Source organism: Vanacampus margaritifer, chromosome 10 (assembly GCF_051991255.1).
Source record: "Vanacampus margaritifer isolate UIUO_Vmar chromosome 10, RoL_Vmar_1.0, whole genome shotgun sequence".
In the NCBI taxonomy this organism is placed as follows: Eukaryota; Metazoa; Chordata; class Actinopteri; order Syngnathiformes; family Syngnathidae; genus Vanacampus; species Vanacampus margaritifer.
The window spans coordinates 20,695,601-20,713,552 of NC_135441.1; the positions used below are offsets into that span (position 1 = coordinate 20,695,601).

Consider the following 17,952-nt stretch of genomic DNA (forward strand, 5'->3'; position numbering starts at 1 on the left):
AATAAACCAAAATGAAACCTCGCATTCCAGATGAGACGGGGGACACATGTTGAATCTCTTAGTCTGCCTGACACGTGATGAAAATCAATGTAGTATAATATAAGCATAGATGGCGTTAGATGACTATTTCTGATTATGGGGTCAGGAAATGACTTCAGATGGCGAAAAAAAAGTCAAAATAAAATTGTGTTTGCAGGCTGTTTTCTGGTTCATAGAGAATGTTTCCAGCCATCTTTTGTCACTCTACCGACGTCAGCTGTGGCCGAAAATGTCCTCGAGCTCGCATTGCGAACATCACGGCTCCCCTGTTTGCTGTACTGGGTTTGGTCACGTGACGCTCACAATGCGATGACAATTTTGGGCGACAGCAGCGTGAGGTAGAAAGTCAAAATGGCTTCTCCCTGTTAGTGTTAATTTCGAAAACGAAACAAATATTTTCGTCAACACACATTTTTCATTGGACGAAAACTAGACTAGACTATAGACTAAAACCCTCATTGAGTCATTCACTCCCAGTCATTTTCACTGAAGCAACCCCCTTCGCTCTCGGCTGTTTTACTGGATTTTGAACCTACCAAAAGAAAGATTGGAGTCTCTTCTTTCATCAGGAAAAAAAGTATTATATTTCTATCTGTTTTCGTTTTTGCAGCAATTAGCATTAGAATATAGCTAAGTTTCATCATTATTCTCAAATCTGTTAAAAACGGTGGTTAAATGAGCTTTGTTGCAACATGGCCTTGCTTGATCTCTTATAGTCTGCTGCCACCTGCTGCTCGTTTTTATAATAACTACCATTGCTTCAACCATTCTCCTCAGTTCAGAGGCAGCATCAAAGATTTCGGTATGCTCTAGCATTAAAAAAAAAAAAAAAACATTAAAAAAACGTATAAATACGCCTTTGGGAGCTTGGTAATATTTAAAATAGAACATATTTATACGTTTTTGGGAGCAAATGAGTTAAGAGCTATCTAATCTTTAACATGAAGTGACTTGTGAAATTCTGCAAATATTTTTAAATTGTAAAATACAACTTGACCCGAGTCTCATCCAAATATATGCTTTATTACGAAATGTATTACTGCTTAATTTTGACGTGGACATGTCTGCATGACTGGAATTCCCCCAGTACAGGGTTTCCATGTAAGGGGCGGTCATTAATCGCATGTTAAAAAATTAAGTGGCGTTAAAGGAACTTTAAATCAACTCAAATTAAACGCACTGATTTTGACACCCCTAGTATATAAAGTTTATTATTATTGCTATACGACTTGTGAGTCAAACCTGTCGCCTACTATAATTATATAGGAAGAGCTGTTGACTTGTTTATCATGTATGGTTGTCTACACCAAAACAATATATTGGTGCTAAACGAAGGTTTTATTTACGCTCTGTCAGCGATTTTGGCCCCTGTAATTAGAGGTCATTTTCACTATGCGCTGCATGTTATTGAGTCACTCGCACCTCAGCTTGAACTTCCCAGAAGGCTTTGGCTGTCTGCGCGCTGACATATCATTTGAGTCGGAAGGCATTCGGCGCTGGAACGCAAATGACACGTATTTATTCATATCAGCATGCAGAGTGAAACTAGAGTTCCAGTGACATTTATAGAAAAGATCCGTGCATGTAAGAGGTGAATTTATCCATGCCAAGCACAGGACAGTCCTGTGTGATTAACAAAAGTCACTGTCGCACATGATTTTCTGCCACAAGCCAGCAATAAAACAAGTTCCATAAAAAAGAGGATTCAATTAGGGCTCCAATTGTTCTCGGTCTAATTGTTTCATTGGAGGCGGACGCTTCCTGGCCAGCGAGGCACCGCTGCGTGCTGCGTAGGACACGGGAGCGAGCCAAGCAAGGGGCGAGCAGCCAAACCAATGGCGGAGAGGTCCCACGTGACCCAACAATACCCCAAATTCTGTGACTCCACCTAGTCCCATTACTGGGCAGTACACTCTAAAAAGAGAATTGTTGAACCAATTTAAGATTACAAATCGAATTGTTGACCAACTTTAAAAAAAATAAAATAAAAAAAATGCTTCAATTGGTAACACATGGCTGAATTAAGTTAGTGACTCCAATCCAAAGTATTACGTTTCATTAACTCATGATTAATTCAACTTAATTAATTAAACTTCGGACGCATACTGATTAAGTTCCAGTTATTGTTTATTAGCTCATTTGCTCCCAAAAACGTATAAATATGTTCTATTTTAAATATGACCATGATCCCAAAAACATATTTCTACGTTTTTTTATGTTGTTGTTAACGACAGAATCAATTAGAATGGGTGGCTAACCAATCAGTGATCCGTTTACATTTCTTCTGAGCGAAGAAGCTTGCACAAAAGCCGAATTTCCTCCCGCCGGCGACGCCAGATAGGCTCCGATTCGAGGCGGTGACCTCGTCTCGTGGGCGATGACACACATAATTGGCCCGGTGATCAATTGAGCAAATAACAAACGAAAGCCCTCAGCGAGTGTGCCGTCGGGGTCTTGCAGTCGGTGGAGGCGGGCCAGCGCTCGCCGGGTTGTGATCTTTTTTTTTACGACCGCGAGTCCAAAGTCAACATTCCGAACAAGTTCCAGCCTCTGGAATGCTTTGCGAGGGCGAAAGTGAGAGGAAATGGAGAAAGAGAAGAGCACATGAGAAGTCAGGCTTTGAAGGTCTTGCCCACATGCGGAGTCGTACCTCTAGGTGGGTATTGTCGTTAATAATGAACTCTAATGAAGCAGATGATGGTCTGCTGAGCAGAAATGAAGGCGGTGATTAATCAGAGCTTGGAGGTCTTGTTTATTTCCTGCTGCTGCTCTTTGTGTGGAAAGCGTCCAAAACAATGCGGTGCACTCTTTTTTTTTAATCCACCTGACACATTCAACATGTATGCTAATATGTACAGTTGATTGGAAAAATAATACAAAATGAAATTCAAAATTAAAAGATTCAATTTTTTAATTAGATGGAGAAAAGGCCTCTTTTGGGCTGTGGATTTTCCCAATAACCCCCCCACCCCCCCTCCTTCTTTTTTTCCAACCGGTGTCATTCTTCTCCTGTGGTTAACTTCCTGGCAGTGTCCACCATGATGTCATTGTGGAAAGGTCCCACTTGCGATCCAGTGAGGAATTTTACATCTGGCCGAGCGAGGTTGGCTCCTTCCCTATTACCAAATAAAGCCGAAAGAGCGCAGCAGGGAAAATGAGAAGCGAAACGTATTAAAACATATTCCCGAGTAATATCGCAGCTGTGATATTCATTACTAATCCCTGTCGAACGTACGCAGAGCATTTCACTTGTGCTGTTTGCAGTTAAGTGCCAACATAAAGAAAACAGGTTGACTGTGAAGTACATCCTTGTGTTGATGCAGGAGAGTATTATTATGTAGATTAGAGGATTACGAAATTCGACTTTTAGAGGCCATTCTAGCGGTTTTCAAAGTGTGCCAGAGAAAATATATCAGCGATATGCACAGTGGTGTATTATTTTGGTGTCCAAACCAACTCTGATATGATCAAAAATTATCTGACTTGAATTTTCCTATGGGAGTTTTTACAGTGTTGTTAACTTGAGGCTGTATATATATTTTAGTAGGGCTATACAGTAAATGTGAAATAGGGATGACACAATATGGGAAATGCGATGTACAGTAACTCCTCCTTGCCCCCATCACAACAAATGAAGTCTGCGATATAGATATATTATATATATAAATGATTTTAACATTCCCTAGGCATGTTTTTGAAATAGTATTTATAGTACATGTTTTTAAAGGTCTTTAAACGCACAAGTAATACAAAAATAAGTAATAAGTGAGCGCAAGTGACAGATAGCACACAATATTGTACAATGTTTACAGTAAACAAATCCCCCGCGCCCCCAAAACTAACTAATCAAATTTAACTTATCTCCCAATATACATCAATAATCATGTAAATTATAAAATATGTCCCGTTCTTTAGTATTAAAAAGGAGTATTACGGAGGATGCCATTCAATATTTCAACAAAAACTTAACTGTGATAACTTCATGCAATTCTTTCACATTTGCATCATCTCAAAATAGTGTGCCGCCATCTAGTGGTCAGGAGTAAAATTGCATCCCCATTTGACACGAGTGAGACCAAAATTGTTAAGTGTAGCTCCAACATCCCCAACATGAATAATATAAAATTGAAGTGCTTCATTTATTTATGAGTCTGTTACGTGATATAGTCACAAGAGTGGCTCGTTTCCAATAAATGTTTATCTCGACTGAATTACGGCCACGGCTATGTATATCTTACCATTCTAAAGTGTGACCATCTGTTCTCAATATAATGTGGGATCCCACTCACGAGGAAGGAAGCAACCAGTGCAGGTTTAGAAGAGCACTAGAATTCAGTTTGTGACTTTTAATGGGCGTCTGGGCCGTTTCTGTGGCACCGATTCACTCTGTGACGATTTTATTACCTCATTTTCAGCGGCGCTGTATAGCCGCACTTCTAAGCTGTTTATGTCTACTGAAGATAAAAGAAAATCATTGCTTTATTACCCAGATGGAGAGGGTCTGTTTACAGAGCAGACCCGCATCGAATAACCGAACTGCCTTATAGCCTATAAGCTGTCCCATGTGTAAAATAGCGTTTTCCATCTAACCCCAGCGTTGGCGACCATATTTCATCTCCAGATAACGTTTCGTCTTACTTGGCTTCTTGTTAACATTGCAGCGCAGATGTGTGGTGTCCTCTAACTGCAATGGAGGATCATCATGAGCACCATTCAAGCAGATCTGCTGGAGCACGGTGGATGATGAGCAAAGTGCTCTCTCTTATGACTGCCGGAGCCAGCTTGCCTTGAAATATGATGGTGCAAAAGACGGCCTGTAGCGGCATCTAGTGGTAAGACAAGGTATTAACACATTAACAGCCACACGCATCCGATACAGTACCACATTATTCCTTTGTTGTTGTATCTTAGTTCTTTATTAGTTTGATAAGTTTGTTAAGAGGTTCCTTTTTTTGTAATGTAGAATGGGAGAAAGTCAAGTCAACATTTTTCTTGACAATGATGTTATTTGCAGCCCCGACTAGTCTAAACACGGGTTGATTTAAGCAGCGGGATACGAAATAAGCAACAAAATCCACCAATTTGTATCCATATCAGGGACGGCGGCCATTTTGCCACTTTCTGTCGACTGAAAATGACATCACGGTTGCTCGGGCTCAGTTTGTGAATGTCCTATGACTAAACTCAGAAAACAGGTGAGTAAATAAGTGTTTTAAAAGTTACTAAATCATAAAATGCAAATTATTTTTTCTTCATTTCCCTCACATTGTATCGTCATTATGATTATCGTCGTCAATTATTTGGTGCCATGCTGCCTCTCACAGGTCAATCATGGTACTACAATTCCGCAGCATATGAAGGGTCTTTCGTTTTTTAAAATGTGTTCAAATTTCATATGTGTACCTCAGTTTAGGCGACATTTTAAAAATGCGATGTGGATTTTGGCTAATAGACATTGAAGCAATACGTGTGATTTGAAAATAAATGAAATATAAATAAATACAGACGTATCTGTGGCAGGACGTGTTTCCTCCCCCAGCACTGACAGGATTTCTGCCCATAACAGTTTAATTCATACACATTATAGTGTTTTGTTTTTTTTTACTTTATGAATTCCAACTCAATTCATGATTCAATACATAAAACTACCAGTTTGTCGCAGGATATTTTATTTGACAATACAGAAGATTACTGTTTGTTTTTTTAACTCTTCATTTTACCAAGGCTACAAATTGAAAGTGACAGCAGCTTACAACACTAAGACGGCAAATCAAACAGTACAGCTTAAAAAGACAAGTACAGAGCTTCTCTAGTGTCAACAGTTCTCTATTTGCCAAAGAACAAAGCAGAGCACAGCAGCGTGTGCGCAATGACAGTTGTAATATTTATTATAGATGATCCATGCGGGTTAGTGCAACGCTATCGTCTGAGGAAGCTACAGCGCGAGCAGTGTTATGTATCGTTCTGATTCGATATCTTGTGCTCGTCTTTTATGGGGCCAAGTTTCAAGTAAATTCCTTGCTGCTGCTGCTGTTTTATTTATTTCACCGTAAATGCAAACTGCTTCAGGACAAATGGTTGACTTGAACGAGATAGAAAATATATATTTGAAGGGAAGGGAGGTGGGGAAAATAATGCAGCAGCAAAGAGGGTACGGGCAACTTTATATTCTCCTATTATACTGACATTTTATAGTACAGGACTTGTGAAGTCAAGTTGGATATGATGCTCTTGTCAGTTTGTACTCATCTAGTAATGTAAGCTGATAATGCAACAAAGACCAAAACAGCAAAAAAAAAAACTGGGTCAACGGTGGGGTTACAAACTTGAAAATTGGACACTTTCCATGGGAATTTATAGGGATAAATGTGTATGAATTTACCAAGGTGTAGGTCGGTTCATTACCTTCATTTAAATAACTTCCCATGGAATGTGACCAGAAATTTCCCACCTATTTGCAACCCCTCATGAACATTATGCTTATGTTGGATGTTTGTTCTGATTATTAACTCATTCACTGCCATTGACGGCTATAGATGTCAAAAATCCATTTGACCTACTTCTATTAGTTTCACATCGTTTTCCACTTTAAAAAAAAAAAAAAGAGTATGAAAACCTAGAAAAACATGTTTATTATAAATTTAGATTAATGCGATTAATTGTGAGTTAACTAGTGAAGTCATTTTAATCGCCTGACACCCCTATTTTTTTAATAATAATAATAATAATAATAATAATAATATATATATATATATATATATATATATATAAAGTTATCAATTGGAGCCATTTTTATTAAATGTAAAACTGTCCAAATCCTCTGATTTCAGCATATCAACTGTGATTGATTTGTGTAGTTCTTCATTTAAAAAAAGAAAAGAAAAGATTATTAAAAAATTAGGGGCGTCAGGCAATTAAGTTTTAATTATAATTAATCGAATGACTTCACTAGTTAATGCACGATTAATCACAAATTTTATATCTGAATAAAAAAATCGAGGTTTTCATACTCTTGATAACAAAAGTGAAAAAAAAAATTTAACTAATAGAACTAGTTCAAATGGATTTTTGACGTCTATAGCCGTCAATGGCAGTGAATGAGTTAATCAGAATCGCAAACAAAAGGTGGCAAATCCATGTCCAGAAAGTAAAAACCCTGCCACCGTTTGGCTTTAGCCCCAGGTGCTAGCTAGCGAGCTACCTGTGCTCATTTACCTGCTAGGGAGCTAGCTAGCTAGCTAGCACAAGGGGCTTAAGCCAAACGGTGGCAGGGTTTTTACTTTCTGGACTTTGATTTGCCACCTCTGATAAGAAATAGTGGAAATCGTTATGTTTGTGGGTATATTCAGGGGACGATCGGTCCCAGCCTCAGCTCGACGTGTTGCGTCAGCCAAATGGTCTCGGCGGTGGCGTCTGCGCCCTCCTCGCTGGGCCTGACGGGAGCGGTGAGGTTCCGGAAGTCGTGCCTGATCTTGAATGAAACGGTGACATCCGCGTCCTCTTCTTTGCGGGGGATCACTTTGATGAAGAAACCAATCTTGTTGGATTTCCTGAAGGCGACCACGCTGGGGAGGAGAGCAGACGAGGTCAAGAGTTGGACCCGCAGTTGGAATTCCCTCTTAAGTGCGCGTGTGTGAGAAACTTACTCCGGGTCATCTTGAAAGTCCTGAGGTTCGGCCAATTCATCATACTCGGCGGCGGCATCCTTCCCTGCCAACACCAGCTCCTTGCGGGGCACGATGACCTTCGAGACAAACAGCAGCCAAACGCTCAATCCTCGCCTCTCGCATGAGGTCACCCGGGAGCTTCATCTTTATCCTGATTCAATTTCACAACTGCTTAAAAGCAAAGGGAATTATATTTGGGGGGTCGTGGTGTTAGGGATGAAATGGAAAAATGGATCTGGATCGTATATATATAATATTGCTGAAAATCCTCTAACTTATGATTCATAACAAGGACGCTTTCTGAGCAGAACAGCAGAGCTGTGCGTATTCAACTAATGTCTGCCGCACTTTTTGTTGCTTTCAACAAAAGAGCAAAAAGCATCTCCATCGACCTATTTTCAGCCACATGATGAATTCTGCTTTTTCTATTTGACTTTTAGCTACACTTATTTTGAAACGAAATGGCAGAGGAAAACGACATGAAAAATATCTTTAGGAAGTTCCTGTGAAGTCGACTTACTTCTGAAGTATAAAATGTAAAATACAGTACTTTGGTATAGCATTAGTGAGTGTTTTGATATTTTGGCATTGGCTTGATACAATTTTCAATTAGACGGTCTATCCAATAACCATTTTGAAAACAAGGGACTTTGACGTTGCACATTTGATTTCATCTGCCCGCCCAAAAATTTATTCCCATAAGAATCGCGATTGTCGTTTAGTATGATTCTATTTTAAATGTCCCAAAATCGATTTCCTTTAAATTATTTTATACTGTCTTGCCCTTGGTTTTTTGTGTGCCTTTACTGGGAGCGCAGTTCATATTGTACCCGATTTGGCCACATAGGGGCAGTGTGGTTCCGCGCATTCTGATACACTGTTAAATTGTAGCCACATTAGAGAGTAGAAGAAAAAGTTATGCCATTAAATTTGTATTTTATTTTTTTGCAGCGTACGAAGAGCATATGCCGGTGAGTAATTTTAAGATGCTTCTCTGTATCCATTCCTGATGCGTTTTGTATGAATAGCCGTTCTTTTGAGTGATAGAAGTGCGGCGAGTAGCGCGCTAATTAGCATTAGCTAGTCAGACTGGAGTAGCTCATGACGATTCTTTGCACATCTTTAATTTGAAGCAGAAATCTATGTCAATCAAATCATTTTTAAATTGAGGGTTATAATAGTTTGGGATTTTCCCATTATAGCTATTAGGTTTGCTATTAATTAATTTATTTATTTATTTTTAAAAAACGTTTTAGTTTAGTTTTGTTTTGTAAATAAACGTAGTAAGATTTAAAGTTTGTTTCAGTTCATTTTCATTTTACTTGGTTAACAAAAATGTTTTTTCAATGACCTCGGTAGGTGGAAGCTGAAGTCCCTGGCGCAAACCCCACCCAGGAAGATTTAAGCTGAGATTGGAACTCCATACCTCAGAAATGTGAGGCAGATGCATTGGCCTTTATTCCGCCATACATGAATAACCGTAAAACAATCCTGACTGCAGTCTGCGAGTTCCTGACACGATGACTGATGTCGCTTTGTGGCCTCCCAGCAGAAATGCGCAAAATGAACATTTCCCCCATTGAGTCATGAGCAAACTACAAGACTGCACGGGTCAGCAACATCATGTCACACACACCTAGAGGTGAGCCAAGCCCGCTCCCCTCCTTCCTCTTTATTTTTGGAAGAGCTGGTCAATGTAAGCAGCGGAGCACGAGGCCCTCCAGGTGTTTGAATATCAAATGAAGCAGAAAGACAACTGCACACTCGCTTTGGCCGCAATGCGTCGGGAAATGGGTCGAGCTCTTGTTTTGGCCAGGAGCTCTGACTTATCTAGTCACAGCCCGTGACTTCATCGTTGGAAGAGGCCAAGGCAAACAGGATGTCGCGGTGGGCCGGGCCGCTGGCAACGTGCGGCTCAGCGGACCGTCCCCGGATGGAATCACAACGCTGGTCGTCGTGTCTGTGACAGCTGACAAATGGAGCTCAAAGTGGATCTGACTCCCCTGTGAGATGAATGCTGCCAAATCCAGATGGCCGAGGTAATATGGCTGGCAGCGCTGGCCACTTTGCTCAAATTCAAACAAAAAGGTAGAAACGTATTTTCTTTTTCAAATAAAATGGATACAAAATGTTTGTCCCAACTTCTCAGTGTCCCGAACTGTAGAAGTTTGTGCTCCTCTTTACTCTGAAAACTCCCCTTGCATGCCTGCATGTGTGTGATCTGGTTCTGTTTACAGCAGAGGAACTGGAATTTCCCCTTGAGAGATTCTAATCAGTATAACGGGGGAGAAAAATATTGTCGGATTGTTTACATTCAAGTCTTTCCATTTTGTCCGTTAAAGATTTTTTTCCCCCTACATTATTACAGAGCTAAAAAGTCACACTTTTTCGTTTTGTTGTAGTTTTTTTTTTTTTTTGCAGGCCTTGAATTAAACTTTTTAGTTTAAGACATTTTACCCAATTAAAAAAAAAAATCTTCAGTATTGCGGTTTAATATGTGATTTATTTTTGTCCAAAGTCATATTTTCAAGTATTTTTTTTCAACAAACAAGTAATAAATTAATGATAGTTACAGAAAAGAATATCAGATTTATTATACATAAATGTTTATTGGTTGTATTATTCATTTACTACTTACACTTTGAATTGCAGTTTTTAAGTCAATCACACTATGACAACTTCACAAAATTATACCGAACAAGTTTAACATTAACATAAATTAGTAAATCATAAACCACGACGACAACAATTACGCAAAAAATCTGTGGCTTTATCACTTCAACTTTTCATTAGGGTTGGGTTTAAAAAAAATAAATAAATAAAATGATCGGTATCAAACCGATTTTTTTCCGAGTGTGATATTGATTCATAAAACCATGAATCGATTATTTTAATACCCTTTTCCCCCATAAATGAACAAGAAAATATAATTTTAAAGTGATTTTTTTTTGTATCTTACCGTTTTCTTGAAATTTACTGTTTACTGAATTTAAAAGTATTTTCTTACATGTATTAAAGACCCGACTTATGACAATTCAAAATCTTTTACATTTCTATTTACAATTATTGAATTTGAATGATGAAAACATTTTAATCTCTTCTATACTGATGTGTAACACTGTAACATGTTATTTTCATTAGTAAATAAATAATTTAAACAGTTACTGCCTTTGCAAAGTTTTATTTGGAATTTAATGTTTGTGGAGTTTTTTTCTTTTCATCATGTCCTTGATATTTAAGAATTGAATAGAATCCACAAAAAAATCTAAATCGAATCAAACTGAACTCTTGTAAAACTACAATTGCAGCTTTTGTGATTTGAAAATTGCATTCTATAACAATTGCGAGGTCAATTTGAAATTGATAAAATAAAATTGTAATCACACCGTCTTGTGTTTTTCTTTCTGGACAGTTAAAAAGCCGTCACTATTTTCCACCATGGACGCTAAATGTCTCCTCTACCGCCCAAGGTGACGAATATCTGCCATTTTCCTCGCCATTGTGCCACCATTATCGAAAGGCAAGTGTATATTTTGTGCATCAATGCCGGAGGGACGGAGAACTGCGGCTCTATTTAATTTCAATGCCATTACCCGAAGACAACACTCATGTAAACAAAGCACAAGGTTGAGATCGCAAATCCCTGAATACAATTTCCAAGACCTACGAATGTTTGGATTAGCCCGACAACTACCATCCCAAAGCGTCAATAAAAGTCTAATAACAATTTTTCTTCCTCCCATTTGCTCACTTGGTAAAGTATTCTATCCGCAGTCCTGCTGACTGCTGATGTTGGCGTGAGTAATTCACTTCTGCCGCAGGATAAATGAGGCAAATTAAGAGAAACATGCCTGTGGCTGTTGTATTTTTGTGTTGTTCTTGTCTTAATTAAAGCTTGACCCTAAATCACAAATTGCTGCACAATAAGAGGGAGCCCTTTTGCCATTGTTTGCAGGAACTCTCATCATATCGAAATAAACTATAGCTATTTCCTCTCTTTTCAAGGCGGGATTAAAAGGGGGAGGGGCTGCTGTACTACCTGTGCGGTGCTGTTGATGTCATCAGGATCTTCCTCATCGCAAGAAACCAGCGTGACGTGGGTGACGTTCTCCACTGGGTTGGTCAGGGTCAGCAGCACTTGGCTCTCCTGGAGGTGAGAAAGCCAAACGTTCACAGATGGAGACTTTGTTCATATTTGTGTTTGGAGACATTTTGTGCCGCACTGACCTTCATATGGCGCAGATTTGGAATGGACATAATTCTCACTTCAGGGATGTAACTCCTGTGGGAGGAAAAGCACAACTATATTTATAGATCATTTCAGCTTTATTTGAAGTGCAAAATGTAAAACAACAAACATTACAAAGAGTTAAAAAAAAAAAAAAAGATACACTCACACAGCCACCAGTTGAATTTTAAACTTGATCGAAGTGGGATTGAATTCGGGCTTGCTCAGGTTGTGCTCACATTTCTGAAGGGAAGAGCAATAAAAGCTTTAGCATGAAAGTCAAATCTAAACATGTCATGTGATGGATTTGAATCGGCGTGTCGCTGACTGACCCTGCAGCGCAGCGAGCGCTTCATTAGGAGGTGTTTGTGCCGCGGGTGCAGCTGCGAGGCTCCTGTGGGCTGGAAGTCCGGCTGCAGGAGGCGCTGGCGCAGGCGGGTCACTGCCGAGAGGAAACAAGACAAAGTGCAATATCTGCAGAAATTGCGTGGGAATGCCGAAAAGATGAATGCAAAAATTACACATTTTTGATTGTAGTTAAATGACAAATTAATAAAAAGAAACCTAAACTGCAATCTGTCTAAGGTTGGGATCATTTCAGAGAAATGATAATCCATTTCCTGATATGATGGTCCGTTGGTATCGAATCCAAGCAGGGTTTGAACCCAGGTTCTTCGTGGTGGCAGGCACTGACTTGACTCGTATTTTTTTAATTTTTTTTTTTAAAGCCATCCATTTAATAATTTCAGTGAAATTATAATCCTTAAACGTCTTCGAGTATAAAGTAGAACAGGATGTTTTTGTTTTGTCACGTGGCATAACAATTGGTTCCAAATGGAGTGCAACAAACCAATCGGAGAAGTGTACAAACATTACGGGGCGGACGGCTTTACCCTCTGGCAAGCAGATGGGCCTCGTGTAGCAATCTTCGGGCAGAGGCTCCACCTCATCGAGAGCCTGGGCGGGCTCGATGATGATCTCACGCTGGTCCTCCCCCTCTTTAAGGCTGTAAAAGCAACAAACAGAACATGCCCGGCTATCAATATTATCATCCATCCAGCCCTGAGTGATTGGATAGCTTTAATGGGCTAGCTAGCTTTGGGCATGTAGTGGTATTATTATTTCCTTTTACCACTAAGCCACAATTATTTTGTTGGCAAGTATTGAGTTTTTCTTGTTATGCTTTTATTATTATGTGGCTATGTGCTGAGTTTTTTTTTTTTTTTTTTTCCATATCACACACTGTGCCCACCCGTTTTGTCTCCCTCTACTGGTATGTTTTTTTCTTGGACGGGTTGAAACTCTTAAATGAAGTACTACCTGCAGTGAACAGAACTTATATTATTTTTAACCCCTAGGCGTTATTGTGACCATTTTTTGGCTTTTGTTGGTTCTGACCAAGCCATTTCAAAATAAAACACTGCCCACGGGTTAAGCAGACATAGCATAGCATTACATAGCATATATAGTTTGAAAAGGAAGCACATCCTATAACTCATTATTCTTCATCTGCTTTATAATTACTACTAATGAGTTGGGATTTTTTTGAAAGGACATCACACCCTGTCAAAAAATCGTTTTATCAGCGGCCTCTTCTTCATTATCATACACCAGATGGGCTAATTGAATGCAACCCAAAGGGCAGCTCCTCACAACTGTCATTTTGTAAACGTGGACGATATGACGTGACGGAGGGTGACAATATAATGTCAATATGCAAATTAAGAGAGTGGCCCTTTTCAAGTCACAACATTTAGAAAAAAAAACGGTAACTCACGAAAGACCCGCCAGAGTGGAAATGGGCGCTCCAGACCTCTGCCGCTGCAGTCGCGTTCCCAGGCCGTACTTTTCCTACATGACCGAGGAAGAACAGTATCATAAATTTGTTCGATTCGACAAGTAGGGTTCAGTCCGACGGCGACTTTTTTTTCCCTCTAAGGGCTACTTTTAACGGAAGGCATAAAATGGATATCATAGTAGCACAATTGTCAAGCAAGTTAAAGGGAAAACGTCAGAAGCAATACATTTATATGGTGAAAGACAAAAACCTTTTTGCCAAGAATATAACAGGAGAGAATTCAAATTGATATTGTTGCCTTGCGTCCATATTTTTCATTACAGATGGGCCAATACATCAAGATTTTCATTTCACTTATCTAGGAGATTGTGTTAAAAAATTTTTTTGGGGGAAACCAATATTATTCTTTTTTTTTTTTTTTTTTTAACCCTGGAGAACCCAAGAACCCTTTTCTTCTTTGGAAAATTATGAATTATACATAAAATGACTATAAGTTCACTGAACGCCAAAATATATGTTTTTTTCAATTTTAACCCTTTATTCCCTAATTTAGGATTAGGGCGAAATTGGACCCTTTTCGGATTTAGGGGTATCATTTCGAAAAATCAGAATAAGAAAAACCGTCAGTAAACTATTTAGAATTTAAGAAAATAATCAATCAAATACACAGCTACATTGAACAATATAATTTTTTTGTTTTATTTGTTGCATTTTAGAACTGGATTTTGAATGTACAAACACACTTTGGCCAATGGAAACAAGAACACAGGGACAAAATCACTGCTGGGAAAAAAAAAAGTCTTTGTTATTTGAGTAGCGGAATTTATAGGGGCCAAATTTGACCCTGTGGGTTCTCCAGGGTTATTAATAACCTTTTTCTTTTCTTTTTTACGCCTAAGAATATACTTTCATATAAACTAATGTCTCTCATCTTCTCCCCTGCTAACCCGCACAAAAAGGCTCCACTATGTGGCCATCATTTCACCACAGGGACATTCATGTGATCTGTGAGGTCAGACACACGCACACACACAAAATAGAACTCAAGACTACAGTACTAAACTGCAAGTAGGCAAATACAACTCACCACCACATGAATAGTGTGTTGCTGGTAGGGGTCAAAAAGAAAATACCAGGGTGCATTAGCAAAGGAAAGGGGAGAGAATAAAGATGCGTGAGGAAATTGAGCAAATGTTAGTTGACGTGCAACAGCAAAAACGGTGCAGCTTCTTAATTGGAAATAAGGCATGTAGGAAATCACAATTTAAACATTAAGGCAGATTCATGATTGTGCATTTTAGTCTCTTACGATTTCAATGAGCTCTCGACGTTTTAAATCTAAGGCCTCGGGTAACGACCAATCACAGCTCATCTTCAGAAAACAGATGAGCCGTGATTGGACGTTACCAGCCCTGAGCAACTGTGATGTCATTTTCAGTCGACAGCAAGTGGCAAAATGGCCGCCCTCTGAGATAGCTAAAAAATGGGTGGATTTTGCTGCTTAACTCATATTCCACTAAAACATTATTAATCAGAATACCGTTGTTAGACTAGTGGGGCTGCATAGAACATATTATTCAAAATAATATTTTGGGATGGACTTCCCTATAATTTTTGCCCCTTTTTAAAAGACTAAGCAAAATATTGAATGCAGTATGATGGTGACGTATCCAAAAGTTACCGATTCAAATGTCTTTATGTTAGTCAAAATGGGAAGCGAGTACCGAGAAAGCCAAAGGCATGCCCTGTCGTCTCCTGGCCAGCTTCTTCCTGTCTCGCTCCTGCTTCTCTCTGTGAGCCAGCTGCTGGTAATACTCCATCAGTTTGTTGATCTGAGGCAAACACGTAGTTAGGAAAATGAGACGTGATTGGATGCCTGGGATATACAATACTTCAATGTGCCATTACAGATACTTTAATTAAATGTCCATTATCAAGAGTGGTTGGTGTTTGTAGGAGCTACAATGTGCTCACACTTCATCAGCTTGAATGGGTTTATTGTATTGTGTTCTTATTTCTATACTTGTATGACAGCAAATGTTAAAATTAAACATTGCCTTTTTAGCTGATAAAGGCTTTATGATGCTACAATTAAGCTCCAGAATTGAATCAATTTCCATTCTATCTCTTGGGGAAAATGGCTTCTACGTCTGAACAAATCAGAGGTCGGTCAGCGTCTCGGAGCAGACTGTGCTTAACCACAGAGGTTCCACTGAGCCGCTGATTGTTCCGAGGATTCTGTCAGGGACATCTATTCAGTTCGTCAAAACATGTGAGCAACCCAAGGCAATGTAAATGACTGCAAAGGGGGGAGGGAGGTTGTACCCGCTGGTTATGACAGTTCTCAGGCTCCTGCCACCCACCGCTAGCTGCAATGGGAAAAAAACTAAATTAGAGGAGGTAATTTTATATATATATATCATATATCATACATCACATATCAGCACACACCCACTGACTTGTCAGCCATTCCTACATCCCTGGAGGTCCAGCGGCAGAAACCGCAGGCCAGGTAGTACGCCTTTTTCATAGCAGTCTTGGTGGGGTCATCAGGCAGAGGAGCCGGTATGTTGGTTGCCCGAGTTGACAGGGTGTGCATGCAACATGGGCAGTCAAAACAGTTGGCACACCTGCAACAACAATAATGTACAGTAAATCAATTAAGTAGTACACAAAGACTAGAAGTCAATTTCATGTTAACCTCACCTGTTCTTTTTCAGTTTAGCTTCTGCAGATGGCATGTTTTCCAAGCAGCTTGGACAGTAATGGGAGTCCACCTGATCAGTGAGTGTTTGGGGGGTAGAAATGAGAACCCAGTTATTTGTACAGTATGTCAAGAACCTTAACTTGGAGATAAAACATTCGGTGTGAACATTACTAATAGTAGTAGTGAAAGACACTGTTGTTCCAAGATGGTGTTACACAAGCTTGCTAACAACAGTAACATTAGACCACATTGAATAAGCGGACATCCAATAATATATATGGTTTGACTGTCATCATTAAAATCGTTAAAATATCAAGCCTGTGAAAGCAAAAGTAAATGATGATAATGTTGATTTTTACGAAGCTGAACGTGGCCTTTCTGGGTGTGGTGTTCGTATGAAGTGCCAAAATTAACAAACTTCGTTGACAATTGAAATAGCACCTAGTTGTAGGATAAAAGAATCGTTGTTTACTGCAACTTTTTCCCCCACATGAATGAATGTACGCATCAATGATTATCACATAACCAGTGCTAGTTAGCTTGAACGCCTATCGAGCGCTAGGAACATAACCGGAAGTTAAAGAGCACACAAACAGCCAATGAAATTAAGTGTTGGTTTGACAATTAGTGACTGGCAGGATGCGCAGCCAATCCATGCACGAGAAAGCTCCCCTGAACCCGCCTATCAGTCAGACCTGTTAGCAAGCCGGCTAATAACACCGAAGCTGCTGACCAAAAGAGAGAAGAAAAAAAAGCAAAGGCTACAAGCTAGCATGTGAAAACCAATTGAGGAAAAACAAACAGATTAACGTACCTCGTGAGACACACATTCCAAGGATCGTAGCTCACTGCAATAACGACAGAAATACAGCTGCGATATAGGAGCCCGGATCCTTTTCTCTCCACGAACCAGATAGACGACTCGATCTGGTTGGAGAAGCGACGCCATCTCTGGTGGACTTTCACGACGACTGGTGCTCTCACAGCTCAGCTGCTTGTCTCGTCTGCTGGGCTGTTCTGGACGAATAGCACGAGCTCAATGTTGACCTCTTGTGGTGACTGTTAGAACTGAATTCATAATAGTAATCACTGACGCACCCTTCTTGATTTGTACTCAATATTCATGAGTATACTCATTTTCACTGTATTAATATGCAATAACACTGTCTATATATAATTTTATACTTCACAGTTTCCACTTTTCCACAAATTATATAAATACTACTGTAGCAAAATTAGACCGTTTAAATAGGTATTGTAACAGTAAAGAGCCAATAGGGGGCGCTATCTAGCTATCCAAGTTATCACGGGTATTATTTATAATTAACTCTATACTTTTTACTTTTACCTAGTAAAAGAAAAAGCATCACTATTTATTTATTTATTTTTTTATCACTGGCTGATTTTCACAAGATCACAACTCCAGTTGCATGACTGCCTTCAGGGTGATTACTGATAAACCAGTCCTGACAATCTGAAGTGCAAATAAATTTAGCTTTTTTTTCCCCACATA

General features: G+C 39.4%; 1 protein-coding gene and 1 long non-coding RNA gene across 4 annotated transcripts; one reads left to right on the forward strand and one right to left on the reverse strand.

Moving 5' to 3' along the window:
- Window positions 1-4,537: 4,537 nt before the first annotated feature.
- Window positions 4,538-11,833, forward strand: LOC144058874 (uncharacterized). 2 transcript variants are annotated; one of them, XR_013295503.1, is made up of 4 exons: window positions 4,538-4,881; window positions 9,066-9,745; window positions 11,119-11,226; window positions 11,712-11,833. It is a non-coding gene; the product is annotated as an uncharacterized LOC144058874 (long non-coding RNA). The 2 variants fall into 2 exon arrangements; XR_013295504.1 differs by lacking the exon at window positions 4,538-4,881 and adding an exon at window positions 7,591-8,677.
- dctn4 (dynactin 4) lies at window positions 5,692-17,472 on the reverse strand. 2 transcript variants are annotated; one of them, XM_077577474.1, is made up of 14 exons: window positions 17,254-17,472; window positions 16,439-16,509; window positions 16,184-16,362; window positions 16,058-16,101; window positions 15,457-15,564; window positions 14,820-14,840; window positions 13,712-13,785; window positions 12,828-12,940; window positions 12,267-12,376; window positions 12,104-12,177; window positions 11,934-11,988; window positions 11,746-11,853; window positions 7,686-7,783; window positions 5,692-7,604 (listed from the first exon to the last, which is right to left on the reverse strand). In XM_077577474.1, the coding sequence occupies exons 1-14, from the start codon at window positions 17,386-17,388 to the stop codon at window positions 7,385-7,387; spliced, it is 1,410 nt and encodes a 469-aa protein (XP_077433600.1). In that variant the 5' UTR covers window positions 17,389-17,472; the 3' UTR covers window positions 5,692-7,384. The 2 variants fall into 2 exon arrangements, with proteins under 2 accessions (XP_077433600.1, XP_077433601.1); XM_077577475.1 differs by lacking the exon at window positions 14,820-14,840 and having other exon boundaries at window positions 17,254-17,471.
- Window positions 17,473-17,952: the final 480 nt, after the last annotated feature.

Coding starts and splice junctions, on each gene's coding strand:
- dctn4 (XM_077577474.1), bottom strand. CDS start 17,388: ATGGCGTCGCTTCTCCAACCAGATCGAGTCGTCTATCTGGTTCGTGGA. Junction 16,363..16,438: donor GCTAAACTGAAAAAGAACAG/GTGAGGTTAACA, acceptor TTGTTGTTGCAG/GTGTGCCAACTGTTTTGACT. Junction 13,786..14,819: donor AACACACTATTCATGTGGTG/GTGAGTTGTATT, acceptor TCGGTCATGTAG/GAAAAGTACGGCCTGGGAAC.